General features: G+C 41.7%; 1 protein-coding gene across 1 annotated transcript in view; it reads right to left on the reverse strand.

Moving 5' to 3' along the window:
- The window catches only part of NID2 (nidogen 2), a 269,038-nt gene that overhangs the window by 15,402 nt on the left and 239,441 nt on the right, over positions 1–14,195 (reverse strand). Inside the window, exons 17-18 of the mRNA XM_086937330.1 lie at positions 12,384–12,553; positions 510–639 (exon numbers count right to left, since the gene is read on the reverse strand). Coding sequence (XP_086793456.1) covers positions 510–639; positions 12,384–12,553 — 300 coding nt within the window. The remainder of the gene's footprint in view (positions 1–509; positions 640–12,383; positions 12,554–14,195) is intronic.

Here is a 14,195-nt window from a genome sequence, read left to right on the forward strand (position 1 = left end):
GCTTCCTTTCAGCAGGCCTGCTTCTCAATACCTGATGCAAGAAACTGACACAAAGCTCTTCACTTGCATTTGGAAGATACTCAGGGAAGGCTTCGATTTCATAATGGCTAGCACCAACAAGGTCTTTATGGCAGGACATAGTCTGAGCACACCAGATCACATTTCTGTTGGGTCCAGTACGAACATATTTTAGTGTTAAACCTCAACACTTATACGGTAAACTATTACTTTCCAGTATTTTCTTTGATTACCTTATCAGATCGACTTCTAAGAATTATTCAGTTAGTAGACCATTAAAACCAAGGAATAACATTATGTAAATCAATGGTACAGGCACAGCAGCATCACAAATGGACTACAATTTTACATTACTCATGATAACACTTAGTACAGTTTGAAAAATGTGATTTTTGAAACTACATTTTTTTTTTTAATAGCCAAAAAGAAGGGTAAAGGGACAAGACGTAATCTTTTAAAATGTCAAAGAAAACAGAAATCCAGGGTTTTACCTGTGCTAATGATAGTTTCCGGTTCAGCTCCTGCTTCTAAACTGGCTCTGTTGATTGTGCGACCTGCAACATCTGTCCAATAAACCATTCTTGCCTTGCAGTCGTAATCAATGCCCACAACTATGGAACCCTGGAGTAAAGAGAAGACGCAACATGAATCTGTCTGTTATACTACCTGCCGCTTCTCATTCTAAGAGGAAACAGACTACCTGATCAGCTTCATGCGGCGAAAAGGTTTTCAGATACCTGCTAGGATTATTTTGAAAGTGCTCGTTTGTCAACTTAATGACTCCACACAAGAAATACAGATGCTGGTATTCATTCCACAAGACCATTCCAAAGGAGAAATGTTGTACATTAGGGCACATAACAATTCAGAACAACAAACCGTTTGCATGTACGAAAACCAATGTGGTTATAGGTGACACTTGCTCCATAATCGGTTTTTTGTTTTGTTTTCAGTCTGTGGTGTATCACTAAGAAGGAAATCACTTCTCTTTCAAATGTTTCCCTCCTTCCCTTCCATCCTCTACATGCCTACTCTCTGAGCACAACCTACAGTGTCACATGCATGTTTGCCTTATTCCCCAGTACTTTGTTTCTGCAAATTGCTCACAACTGATTTACAATTCACGTTTTCTCCATTCTCCGAAAGTCACACCTTTGCAACCTAACAATACCTAATCTACTCTATGCAACCTAACAATACCTAATATCCACTAACTCCAGTATTAAACCCACCAACTATATGCATGAGCTCACACAGTCCCCATTAATGATCACAACTAAAGAACTGGTTACTTACCAGTAAGAATAGTTTTGCAGCTTGTAAAGCTTTCTGGATTCACAGGCTGTTCATCTATTCTGCCATCTAGTGGTAGGGTCCAGAATCGTGTCTTATCTTTCTTTTTTTTGCTCTCCTGGGGGTCGTCGACCACCAATTGGCGATGCCCATCCTCTATGTGACGTCAGACGTGCACCCTGGAGGTTTTTCTGCGTGGTCGTCATTGTCAGATTCTTCATTCCTCTTGGTGAACTTGGTAGGTGAACCTTCCTCCTACCTGGAAGTCGTATACACCCTGCCTGTTTGTTCCTTTACATTTCTGGGGAGGCAGTGGTTCACATGCAAATCAAGAAAGCTCTTCAAGCTGCAAAACTACTCCTATTGGTAAGTAGCCATTTCTTTTGCAGAATGAGTTCTTTTCTGGATTCACATTCTGTACATTGATTACATAGGGATTTCATGTCCTTGGGGAGGATGGGTTTAAAATGTGCTTGAGTTTGCTAACAGGTGCTCTAGTACACTCTGACCCACCTATGCTTCCTTGTTTATCTGGATGTCCAGACGGTAGTGAAGGTGTGTGTGGATAACCATGTCACAACCAGGCAGATGTCGCGGATGGGTACATTTGCTAGGATCATGCCCTTCTTGCTTGTGGAGTGTGCTCTGGATGGGGAGGGCAAAGTTTTCACTGCCCTTATGTGGCAGGTTTGAATTGTCTCTACTAGCCACGTGCAATTGTCCCCTTCAAGACTGGGTTACATTTGGTTGTCCTGGCATAGGAGATGAAGATTTGGTTCCCCTAACTTATTGTCTTTGTCTCCTGTTGCTGGTTCCAGGTGGCAAATCCTTCACCTTCCATTGTGAGCAGATCCTGCGATGGTCTCATGGGTCTGATCTGTCTTCTGACCAACTCGGTTATCTCTGAGTACCAAGTCAGTCTGAGGAGTAGGAGTGACATCCTTGACTGCTTATCCTTGTCCAACACCCTTGAGATCAGGGGAATTGGTGCATGAAATTCTTTCTGACCAGTTTACTGACAGGTCATTCCCCTTCGACTGGTGGTGTGGAAAATAGGGATGCAAATTTCTTGGCATTTGGCGTTTTCTGGGCTTGAGAAGAGGTTAATGTTTGGAGTGCTCAAGGGTCAGAACACGCTGTCCAGCTCCTCTTACAGGTCACTCGTGGGAGGTGTTTGCTTGTCTGTTTAGTCAGTCTGCTTCTGTGTTCTGTTCTACTGGAAGGTGTATTGCTACTAAAATACAGTTCCAGTGGATCACCCACTTCGATATCGCCGGTGCTATTTTTTCTCAATTGGAATGATTGTGCTCTTCTCTGTTGAGGTAAAATGTTGTGTTGTCTGTCTGAATCAGCACGGTCTGCTCCTTTACGTGGGCCTGGAAGGCTTTCAATGCTAGGAAGACAGTTTTGATTTCCAGAAGGTTTATGTGTATGAGAGGATGCACAATGCTATAATGCCCATTAATTTCATGACAGTCATCACTGTCAGAGACAGACCCTTCTGGTACAGACAAGCTTGTGCTGCTATTGCCTTTGCACTTTTGGGTACCAGGTATGTGTGTGCTGTCCTCAAGTCCATTTTCACCCCAGGAATGCTTTCATCTACTCCGGGAGCAGAGATGGTTTCTTGTGGTTTATGGTGAAGCCAAGGTGTTGTAGCATGTCAATGACAGTATCATGATGGCACCTTTGCCTTAATCTTGCCTTCACCTGCCAGTCATTTAGGTTAGGGTAGACATGTATCCTCTGTCTCCTAAGTTGTGCAGCTACTGCTTCAAGGCATTTTGTGAACAGCCTTGGCTCTGTCTTTATGCCAAAAGGTAGGGCCCTAAATTGGTAATCTACCTTGTATAAGACAAGAAAAATCTGAGGTAACATTTGTATCTGTGGCTCACTGGTATATGTAGGTAGGCGCCCTTTAAGTCTATGGTGGCCATGTAATCTCCCTCCTTAGGAGTGGAATTTCCTCTTGTAGAGTCGTCATTTTGAAATGTTGTGTTCATATGAACTTGTGTAGGTATCTGAGGTCTAGTATTGGTCTTGGTGTTAAGTCTTATTTTGGCACTAGGAAGTACCTTGAGTAGACCCTTTTTCCTTTCTTCTGATTGGGCAGGAGGTGGTTCAAAGGGGACAGACCATGGAGAAATGGTCGGTGAGAGGGGAAAGCAGTATCACTGGTTACAAACATCAACACACGTACATCAGAACACGACCCGAAGCAATCTAAAATAACAAACTGAAATGAACAGAACCGAAATGAGACATGCAATAGGGCCAGTAGCCATAGGAGGAAACACATCAAAAGGAGGGACAAATGGCGATGATTTACCACTCAAAAGTAAGGAATTTAGAAAGGCGCACAGAAGAACCAATTAAAAGTGATGAGCAGGCTTGAAGCTAATACATTGAATACAGCATGTCTCGAAGACAACACATGTGCGCTGCCTACGTTCAGCCTAAAAACTCACCGGGAGGGAGGAAACAGGGGGTCCTAAGTGGGACCTGATCCGGGGTAACTCAGTAAGCCTGGGGTCAGGGCTGCCTTAAAGGCACGGTGCCAGTTTTTTGTTGAAAATGGTTTCATTTTCTATGCTATTGTTTTACAATGCATCCTGAGGGCTAACAATGCTATTTATAAGCAATTTTCAGGATTTATGAGTGGTTTTACTCATTAAAACACAAAGTTCAAGGGATATTTGACCTAATGTGTTTTTTTGTTTCCTTACTAATTGCAGTACATGTACATACATTGTTTTAGCCTCAGTTTTGGAGCTGCATTGGTGTGAGAAAAATAATATATGTACGTACATATATGTGGAGCGAGATATATGTGTTTTTACATATATATTTTTATATGGTTTCCAGGGTCACGCACATGGGCGGGAATATTCAGTGCTTATGACTATTGATGAGGATCCCCTGGAAGAGAATGGTTTCATTATGCTCTTATCGGTCCCCCTTTTCCCAGTCCGTAACGAGAGGAGCATTTCACAAGCCCCAAAACAAATTCATTCTGCACGGACCTAAAATCAACAGCAATTACTTCACTGCTGTTTTAATGACATTTGAGCCAACATTTAGATGTTTTATTCAATAAATTGAACCTGTAGTGATTCACAAATGTAAAGCTGGATGCCCATGTGGTCACCCTATACATTTCCTGTATGGGAACTGAACCCACCGCCACCCATGAAAAGTAAGACAGAGTTGGTGAATCAACTTGGATATGGGATTGAGGAGTTTCCTAATTGGCTTGTAAGCCTGGGAAATGATCTGCTGAATCCACCTACTGTGTGGATGAGGACAACGTTTAACCTTATTAATGTTTCTGAAAGAAACAAAGAGAGATTTTGAGATTCTAAGTTTATTAGTATATTGCAAATAGAGTAAAATGACTCTCCTAACATCAAGGGAGGTGAAAGTGTGTGCTGTTCACCTCTCTTAAGTACTGGAAAGATTATTACCCACTGAAGATGACATTTGGAATTAATCTTGTGAATAAATTTGGGATCCAGTATCATAACCACTCTGTCCAGTAGAATGTTAACATAGGGGTAGGTCACCACTAAAAACCCAATGTCCATTTCTTCTGGCCAATGTAATTGCCATTATGAAGGCAGTTTCACAGCTTTCCATACTGTCTTTGTAGTTTCTAAGGGCTTACATTTTCACCCTGTAGACCTCACAAAGCAGTAGTCAAATTCCAAATTGGGATCCTTGCTAAAGAACTCTGTTTCATTAAACAAAAAACTGTTCAACAATCTGCACACAAGAGAAGTCATATTAACTAGATCATCACCAAGCCCCTAAATGCTTTGAAAGCCACCCATTGCTGCTATAGTTGAGGGAGCAAGATATTTATTGACCCCCCCTCTTAGAAATTCCACAATTTGGTAAGGATCTACTAGAACAGGATCGAAGCATTAAGTAGAACACCATTCTGAGAATTAGTTTCAATGGAGAAAGGAATATAATCTTTTGTAGACAGTTGGATCTATTCTGCAATCTATTTAGAGCAACCCAAGTTATCTAAACCCAGTCTCAAACTCCAAGCTGTTAAACTCGGATATTGTAATTGACTCAGAGGTAACTTAGGTAAATGGGGGATGGGCCTATCGGAAATTTTAATAATGCGCTTTTGGACACGGTCATCAGGAGAGAGAACAGTGAGAACCCGCCAAAAAAGATGCTACAAGAATCACTATTAGTTTGTCCCCCTCGCCCACCCACTGCCCCTGCTGAATCGGTAGCATCACCATAGGGAGGAGGAAAATCTGGGTGAAAGCGTAGAGAAAACCTTGAGGCAAAGGAATTAAGACAGCATCAACAGCCAATGCCTGTGGACAAGAGCACTTAAAAAATATTTAAAGCATTGCATTCTATGGAGATGCAAACAGGTCTATCCACGGATTCACACAACGGTAAGATCTGTTGAGATTTAGAAATTGCCAAGTGGACCAATACTGAAGAAGGCAGATTGTGACTCTGGGTGTCTACATGAATATGAAGTGCTCCCTGAATGTAAACTGTTCTCAGGGATAAGAGGTGGTTTTCTGTCCAACAACAAATTTTAGTTGCCAGCCAGTTTCAATGAGAATTATCTGCCCTGTCCCCCTTGCCGATTCAGGTAGTATCATTCAACCAGACTGTCTGTATGGACAATCACACTTTTCCCCTCCAACGGAGGTTGAAAAAACTGAACTGCTCCTAGGACTACAGCCAGTTCTCTCCAGTTGGAATAGTGAAGCATGTCCTCCTGGGATTATTTCCCCTTGCATTTCCAGTCCTCTAAAGTTGCACTCATTCCCCACATCTGCTAACTGTGGTGGAAGAGGAATCTTAAAGTTGGGAGGCTCCAACCACCACCTGAGATTTTGACCCATTTCGGGGGTCACTAGAATTTCTGTGATGTAATTTCTTAGCGCCAGATCCCAATGATTCAAACTGTGGTTCAGCAGGAGCTTCAGGTAGAACAGAAAACATGGATCACCACTGACATCAAGGCCATCTGCCCAAGGATCTGCAACGAACACCTTGCTGATGCAGATGGATGAATCAGCAGAGTGTGAAGGTTTCTCTGAAGTGACTTGATCCGGTCTTGAAGGAGTAACAAAGCCCCTTCTGTGTAATGAATACCATTCCTATGAGCTGTTTGACTTGGACTACCATCAAAGAGATGAGGGTGTTCAATTTGAAGCCTGGCTAGTGAAGGTCTGTCATCACAATCCCTGCCTCTAGAGCCTTAGATACAGACAATGCGCAGATTAGCCAGTCGTCCAGGTAGGAGGAGAAAACCCGCTAAGCTCCAGAATAACCACTACCAGTGCCAATGCCTTTGTTTAGGTTCTTTGAGGTATTGACATTTGGAATAGTAGCACCTGGAATTGGAAATGCTTCCACCACAATGTCCGATCTGTTCGGATTGATAGGTACAAGAAAATAGGAGTCATCTAGATCTGGAGTCACCAGATAGTCACCTTTGATCAGAAGAATAATAGTTTGTAAAGAGACCATTCAAAACTGCTCCAGATGGATCCAGTTGCTTAACGCCTTCAGGTTCAGTATTGGACAAAAAGATCCATCTGTTTTTAATACCAAGAAAAGGTTTGAATCAAAACACCTTCTACTTCTGTTCATACTGGACATGGACACTCACCCGTTTGCTAAGCAGTTTTTCTAAGCTTCACAACAAACCTATCTTTTTACTGCTGTTTTACCATGGTCCAGTCCTGAAAACCAGGAGAGGAAGAAACTGCTTGAAAGGAGTTGTGCATTCCAGTTGAACTATCTAGAGAACCCAATAATATGTTACATGAGCATTCCACAGAGGAAGGAAGAACTTTAGTCCGCCTTCACCTTCTATAACGTCATTTGGTTTTAGCGCCTTTCTCGAACTGTCCTTAAGGTTGGATCTAATTGATTAATATGGCTCTGCAACCACGGGCCGGGCAGCGAAAGGGAGAAGGATGGCTTTCCTTTTACCTCTGCTCATTCTGCTCATCGACAAATAATTTTTTCCCTTAATAGAGGTTGATGGGTTTTAATATCTTCTTCTCTGCCCCACGTCATTCAGCTCTTACCCAAAAAGCTTCATCCCAGTACATGGAGGTTTGACTCTAGTTTCTAACATTTCAGCCCAGCAAACCGCCTGCATGAAAATCACAGGAGCCAAATGATTACTCTAGAATGTTGATTTTCTCCATGCTTAGTTTTGCAGAAGCCTACAAATTATTAAATGTAAAATCCGAAAGTAATTGTGACAACACTTCCATCTACGCCAAAAACTGCTAGAAGGTCCGCATTCTCCATTATACAATCGAACAGTCTCTGGAAGTCTTTCAAGAGAACCTGGGATGTATAACCGGCACAAGAGCTGACCTTTATGCCAAAATGGGAAGCTGCATAGGACCTTTAAATTGCAGATCCACCTTTTTGTCAATTGGGTCAGTTAAAGTAGAGTCCTCAGAAGACAACAATGATGAGGAAGCCATAAAAAAAAAGAGACTAGCGTTAACTTTTGGAAGGTGGGGAAAATTCTTCTCAAACCTTTCCCTTAAATCTCTCTTATTCAAGAATCTAGGGATATTCTGCTTATCAACATCCAGCCAAAACTATGTCCTTAATAATATCATGAAAAAGAAGGTTGTCTACCAATGATCCACTGTTCTGGGTAAACCCTTTGTCATCTTGTGTTTTCTTCTTGAACCCCAAAACCTCTCTTATATGGCACAACATGCCGAAAAAATCTTTCCCTTAACATATTTCACTTTTCGGGAGGCATCCATATCATCATCATCATCATCATCATCATCATCATCATCATCATCAGGGTTTCATCTCGGTCTTTTTGTTTGGGTATTATTGAATGCCTCATCCACAGCATGCTTAATTAGCTACTGCACATCTGCCCAACATATAATAAAGGGGTTTTATCATAATAATAATAAAGGGGTTTTATCATGCGCAAACTTAGCCCAATGGGCATCAAGGCGCCTAATTCCAAATCCAGCTCATAACAAAAACCCTGCAGCTCACCCTGTGTAAGCTCTAGAAAAGCAACACGTTTTTAAGGCCTTTTTAAACAGCGCTAGAGAGGGTAGGGTCTTCATCTCCATCGGCAAGATGTTCCAGAGCTGTGGGGCAACGACGGAAAAGGCCTTAGCTCCCCATCTGGTGAGCTTAAAGCGAGGGACAGCAAGTTGGAATAGTCCCGAAGATTGCAAACACCTTGTGGGGTGATAGCGAGTAAGCAGGGAACTGATAGCGCCTTTAGGTCCATCCTCGAGAGCTCTATAGGTCAGACACAGAATTTTAAAGTAAATTCTGTGCTGAATAGGCAGCCAATGAAGGTCTCTCCTCGCAGCAGTAGCAGAAGAAGCCCTAGGAAGATCCAGGACAAAACGTGCAGCAGCGTTCTGCACGATTTGCAGTCGGTGTATGAGGCCCTTGTTGGATTCCATGTAGAGAGAGTTGCAATAATCTAACCTGGAACCAACAAGGGCGACTGCAATCTGCTTGCGTGCTTGAAGAGACAGATAGCTGCGAATTCTGTTAAGCGTCCTGATCATGCCCCAGCAGGTCGCAAAAGTCCGATTCACCTGTAGGGACATCGAGAGTGAAGTATCGAACACCACACCCAGATTTCTGGCAGATATGGAGGATATCCTTCTCCTCCAATGCCTCAATGTTTTACAGCTTCTCTCCCTTCTTGCCTGACTTGGTAGACTCCATGAGGTTGGAAGCTAAGAGCAGATACAACTTCATATTTGTACTGGTTGCCCAGCAACCAAGACTCTCAAGAAACAAGGTTGCTGAAAATAAGCAAGTTGCAGCCTTCCTGGTCTTTGTGCATACTTGTGAACTCAGCAGGGTTCAGGAAACCCTCTTGATGTTCCTGGAGTGGCTCGTCAATGATGCACTGGCATCCACTCACCATGCCAGCCTTGCACATGGACGGTTAGCACAACCGCGGGTGGTACAGGGAGGATTATCACTTGCAGAGTACCGTGGTAAGCATTAAACAGTTAAATAGTACAAACAATTCCAAAACTGTAAAAACGTTCAGGTATAGAAACCGGATGTATGCAAAATGGGGGGAAAGTTTGTTTTAATGTATATGACATAATTTGAAATAAGCCTTTTCATAGTACAAGCCTGGGGGGGGGGGGGGGGGGGGTCTCTCTACAGACTGGGACGAGGGGGACTGATGACTGGGTAATGAAGACACGATGGCTGCAGAGTGTCCTGCAGCAGAAAAGTGTTTTTGGCCGAAACGGATGACAATGTGAAATTGCATAAATCAGGATGTGCCACTGATGGTTTCTAATAAATAATTTTAAGGAGTAATATACTCCTTTACCACTTAAACCCAAAAGGTGAATTAAAATATCCTAAATTTCTGTTTTAGCCCTGGTGGTCCAACAAACTTACAACCACTAGATGGCAGAATAACTCACAGTATGTGAGTCCGGAAAAGATTTCACGCTGCGAAAAATATTTAAGATTCATAATTTCTGAACAATCATAAGGAACTACTGCAACTAACAAACGGTACTGATTTGGTGGAGAAAAAAACAGTTTAGTTAATTGGTCAATTATTTATGTGACTTGAAAAATACAACTAACCGGCACTTGCCATCATTAACCTAATTTATAGATTTGCAAAATGCAAACAAAGTGAGTTTTCTACTACATAACAAGTCACTTTGAAGAGAAGGTGGTTAAAGAGAAATAAATTACATCAGTTTCCTCTTTTGCTGATACCAGAGATCCAGATAACTGGCATCTCCAAATCCCCCTTTCTCATGCCTTCTTTTACCCTTGTCCTTGTTTTTTCCAGCTGTAACCAGTTCTTTGATCTGCTTTACACAGTCTTAACCAGCCATGGTTTTTAGTCGCAAGTTAGTTTTGTACTATCTCTGTGGATGGCATTGTAAGCTTGACATGGAGTCAATACACTTTTCAAAATTAGGAAAGAAAAGCTGCATGATGGCACACACTAGGATAAGGAAAAGCAAATGCTAATTGACTCATGTGCAACCAAATATTAGTTGTATACATTATGGTGTAGTTAGATCCTGCAAGTGCAAATTAACACAGACAACAATGTAAATGCAGGAAATAAGTTAAAGTATAGATCATGATATGGCAAAACAATCCTTTTAAGATAACCATGGGATTCTGCAAACTGGCTACCAGTTATTAGAGTGATATAGACCTACATAAAACCTGCTATCATCATAGACAGCCAGTATAAATCCTGATGGGTATTGAGCACTAGCATAATCCTGGATGTGCACACATATTACTAGAATAAAACTCGATGGAACAATCCCTTCAAAACTTCATTGGTTGCTTCTATGTACCTAGAACATAATATGTTGTTAATATAAATTGGAATATTATTTGTATATATATATATATATATATATATATATATATATATATATATATATATATATATAGTGTTATGATGTATTTTAAGGTTGTTCTAGTTGAAGAAGTTAAGCAATAAGTAAGTCAAAATGGGCAGAAAGGCACTGTAAGCAACAGCTTTAAAAAAAATTGCAGATAAAATATATAGAACATTGAGGTTGTCAGTAAGATATTTAAGTTAACTTCGAGTGACTTATTTTGTTAGCTGGAGGTCTAGTAATAGTTAGGTCTTCATATACATAACATATGACAAAGCTCTCGCGTATTGCACTTCTGCCTCCTATGTGGCATATCAAAAACCATAGGACCAGGAACTACAAAGCCTGATGGTAGCAGCTTTATGTAAAGTGGAGGAAACATTGGTATTTGGCTTTTTCATTTTTCCAACACATAGATTGTCAAGTGTGGGATGAGTGGAGAGAATCCACAAGTGCAGTAATTATCCACTGCTGCAGAAATTGATTGCGGTTTAGTCTTCTTCAGACAACATTTTCTGCAACACAGCTTCCTCAACACTTTTGTTGAATCTTTTTAGAGCAGGATGAAATGTGATCCACATACAAATACAACAAAAATATGCAATTAATTGCAACAGCTACGGTCAGCTACTTGACACACCTATTAATTCTCCAGGCAATGGTTGACTGACCACAGGGCTTTAAGTGGGATGAAAAAACTGTGGGGTCTCTCAAAGGGGCGTGGCCACTAATTAGGGGCGTGGCTTTTAAACACTTGCTCTAAAAATCTTTGTTTAGTATAGTGTGCCGCTCAACTTGTATTTTGCTGTTTCTGTCATTGCATCCAGATATGTGATACAATAAGTAACATCAAACCTACAACAAGTAAGGACTATTGGCTTTGTCAATGGTTATTAGTTGCATAAGATAAATAAGCTGCAACTACATCTTGTTACATATAATATTGAAAAAGCTTCCAATTAAAGCCTTGGTGACCCTACCACAATGTTGCTGCTCTTGCGTTTCAGAAAGAGAAGGGAAGTCCAGAGAGAAAATGACTCTCTCTAAAGGATTTCCCTTCTCCCACAAAGCTCACCTGGCATGACGTCATGCCGTAACTTCTCCATTACTAAGAAGTGAGCAGTGTTGGCAGCGCACATCCAGGTGCTTGTCTCGAAACGGGTGTCTATCTGGCTGTTTTGTGCCCTGGCACTTTTTTCCGAACTGCAGTGACAGTAAACTGCTGTCACTGCAGTCTGGAAAAATAACGGACCGCCAGGGCTCAAAACAGAGCCCGATAGAGACCCGTTTCGAGGCCTCTTTTAAAAAACTCCCGGTGCTCAGTCCCCTTTCGACCCGGCCCACTTAAAGCCCTGACTGACCAACAAAGAAACTGTGTAAGGAGTTTGGCACGGTTCTCTATTTTCACTCATCCAAGCAAATCTATACAACGCATTAAAACTATCATACAGCTCTACTGACGCCACACTGCCACAAAACTGAAGCAGACTCCTATATGAAGGAAACGTTTGGGAAGGTATAACGTGGACACAACTGAAAGGTACTGCAATTCCACACAGGTGGTAACTACCAATATCAAAATATATTCATGCTCCATGGATTAAAAAAAAAAAAATACCCCAAAATCTGAAGCAGAATGTAACAAAGATGATACTTTACATGTAGGGAGAGCAGTGTCTTTGCAGTTGCTTTGTTAAGGCGTGTGCCATTCAAAGGTAGGACACCAATCTGCTGCCCCTGGGCATACAGGAGGAACGTGCCTTCTGCAGGAGGCGTCACATCAGTTCGTGGCTCTGGTTTCGTAGTGGGAGGTGCAATAGTGGGTATACCTGAAATTTAAAAATAAATTAAAAATAGAATATGTACGGCTTTGTAATGATCAGTAAAACATAGGTAAAGAACAGGTTAAACAATGGTCTCAGTTAGACATACCCTTCAGCCGTAGCTAATCTACATATCGTAAATACCTTATGGAACAGGGGGTGGGATCACCGAAATTCAACACTGCATATATTAAACCACTCCTCAAAAATAGCTCCTTAAATTCAATTTATCCAAGCAACCATTGACTGGTCTCAGACTTCTCATTCCAGTAAAAGTACTGAAGCACTCCAGAACCTCTAACCCCAAAAACACCTGAATTCAAACATGTGATTACATGATACACAAGTGGGGTTCAGACCCTCCAGGAGAACTTAATCAGTGTGGTCTGTTACCATCGAACATGACATTCTAATGAAAAGAATCAATAGATTCAACACTCTGGAATCAAAAACTCACTTATTACATGAGCAGTCTACAATAATAATGTTCTGCCCGATTTGCTCTCTTATGTGGTGCCTCAAGGACCTATCTTGCCACCACCTTCTCAAGTCACTTGTGTTACAACTATGCGGACACTAATGAAATTAAATGAAAAGTGAGTTTTATATAGCGCGACTGTCACTCCTAACAGAGTCTCCTGGCACTGTACCTGACAAGGATCAGTTACGTGTAATAAAACCTAGATTAGGCCTAAACAGCAGGCATCCGATGTCCCAAAGATCCGTCTTTAGTGCCTTTCTGAACTGCCTCTCATGTTCCATTTCTCTAAGTTCCTTTGTCATACAGTTCCAAGCCTTTTCTCCCATTATAGTGGCTGATTTCCCACTTCTAGTTGCTAATTTGAAGCCTGGCACTTTGAGCAAGCTTGCAGCACAGGATCTTAGTGTTCTTGCTGTGGTGTATGGCTTAAATCTTGCTGAAAGATACCTTGGGCCCAAATGACGATATGCTCTGAAGGTCGTCAGTAGTAATTTAAACAAAATTCTTTTATGAACTGGAAGCCAGTAGAGGGTCTTCAGGGCAGCCGAGGCCGATGCCCTACATGGGAGCCCTGGGACCAGTCTGGCAGCAGCGTGTTGGACTACCTGTAGTGTCCTCAGGATGGTTTTATTAATTCCTGCGAGGAGGCTATTACAGTAGTCCAGCCGCGATAGAATAGGAGCCACCTCCACCGTTTTCTTGGCAGCCAGCGGAATCAAATTGAAGAATTTTCTCAAGATTTTTATTAGACCAAAGCAGGTCCCAGTTGTTTTCAGAACATGGGGCTTAAACAAAAGGGAGGCATCAAACCAAACGGTCAGATGTTTTGCTACGTCCACCGTTTATGGGGGAGCTGTAGTGTTGTGACCAGTCCTTTGGTTGAAAGAAATTGTTTTTACCAATTGGTAAAATCTCTGTTTTGTCTGTGTTGCAACAAAAATGATTATGTTTCATCCATTTTACTATTGCTGCAAAACAGGATTTAAAATTTTCTTCAGCCTCAGTGGAGTTCTTATCCAGTTATAGAATCAACTGAGTGTCGTCTGCGTATGATGTGATTTCAATCCCATAGGTCGAGATCGGCGAGATTAGAGGGGCCATATATATATTAAATAAAAGTGGACTGAGTGAAGCCCCCTGTGGCACATGAGTGGAAACGGTTCGTGC

Source organism: Lissotriton vulgaris, chromosome 9, assembly GCF_964263255.1.
Source record: "Lissotriton vulgaris chromosome 9, aLisVul1.2, whole genome shotgun sequence".
Taxonomy (NCBI): Eukaryota; Metazoa; Chordata; class Amphibia; order Caudata; family Salamandridae; genus Lissotriton; species Lissotriton vulgaris.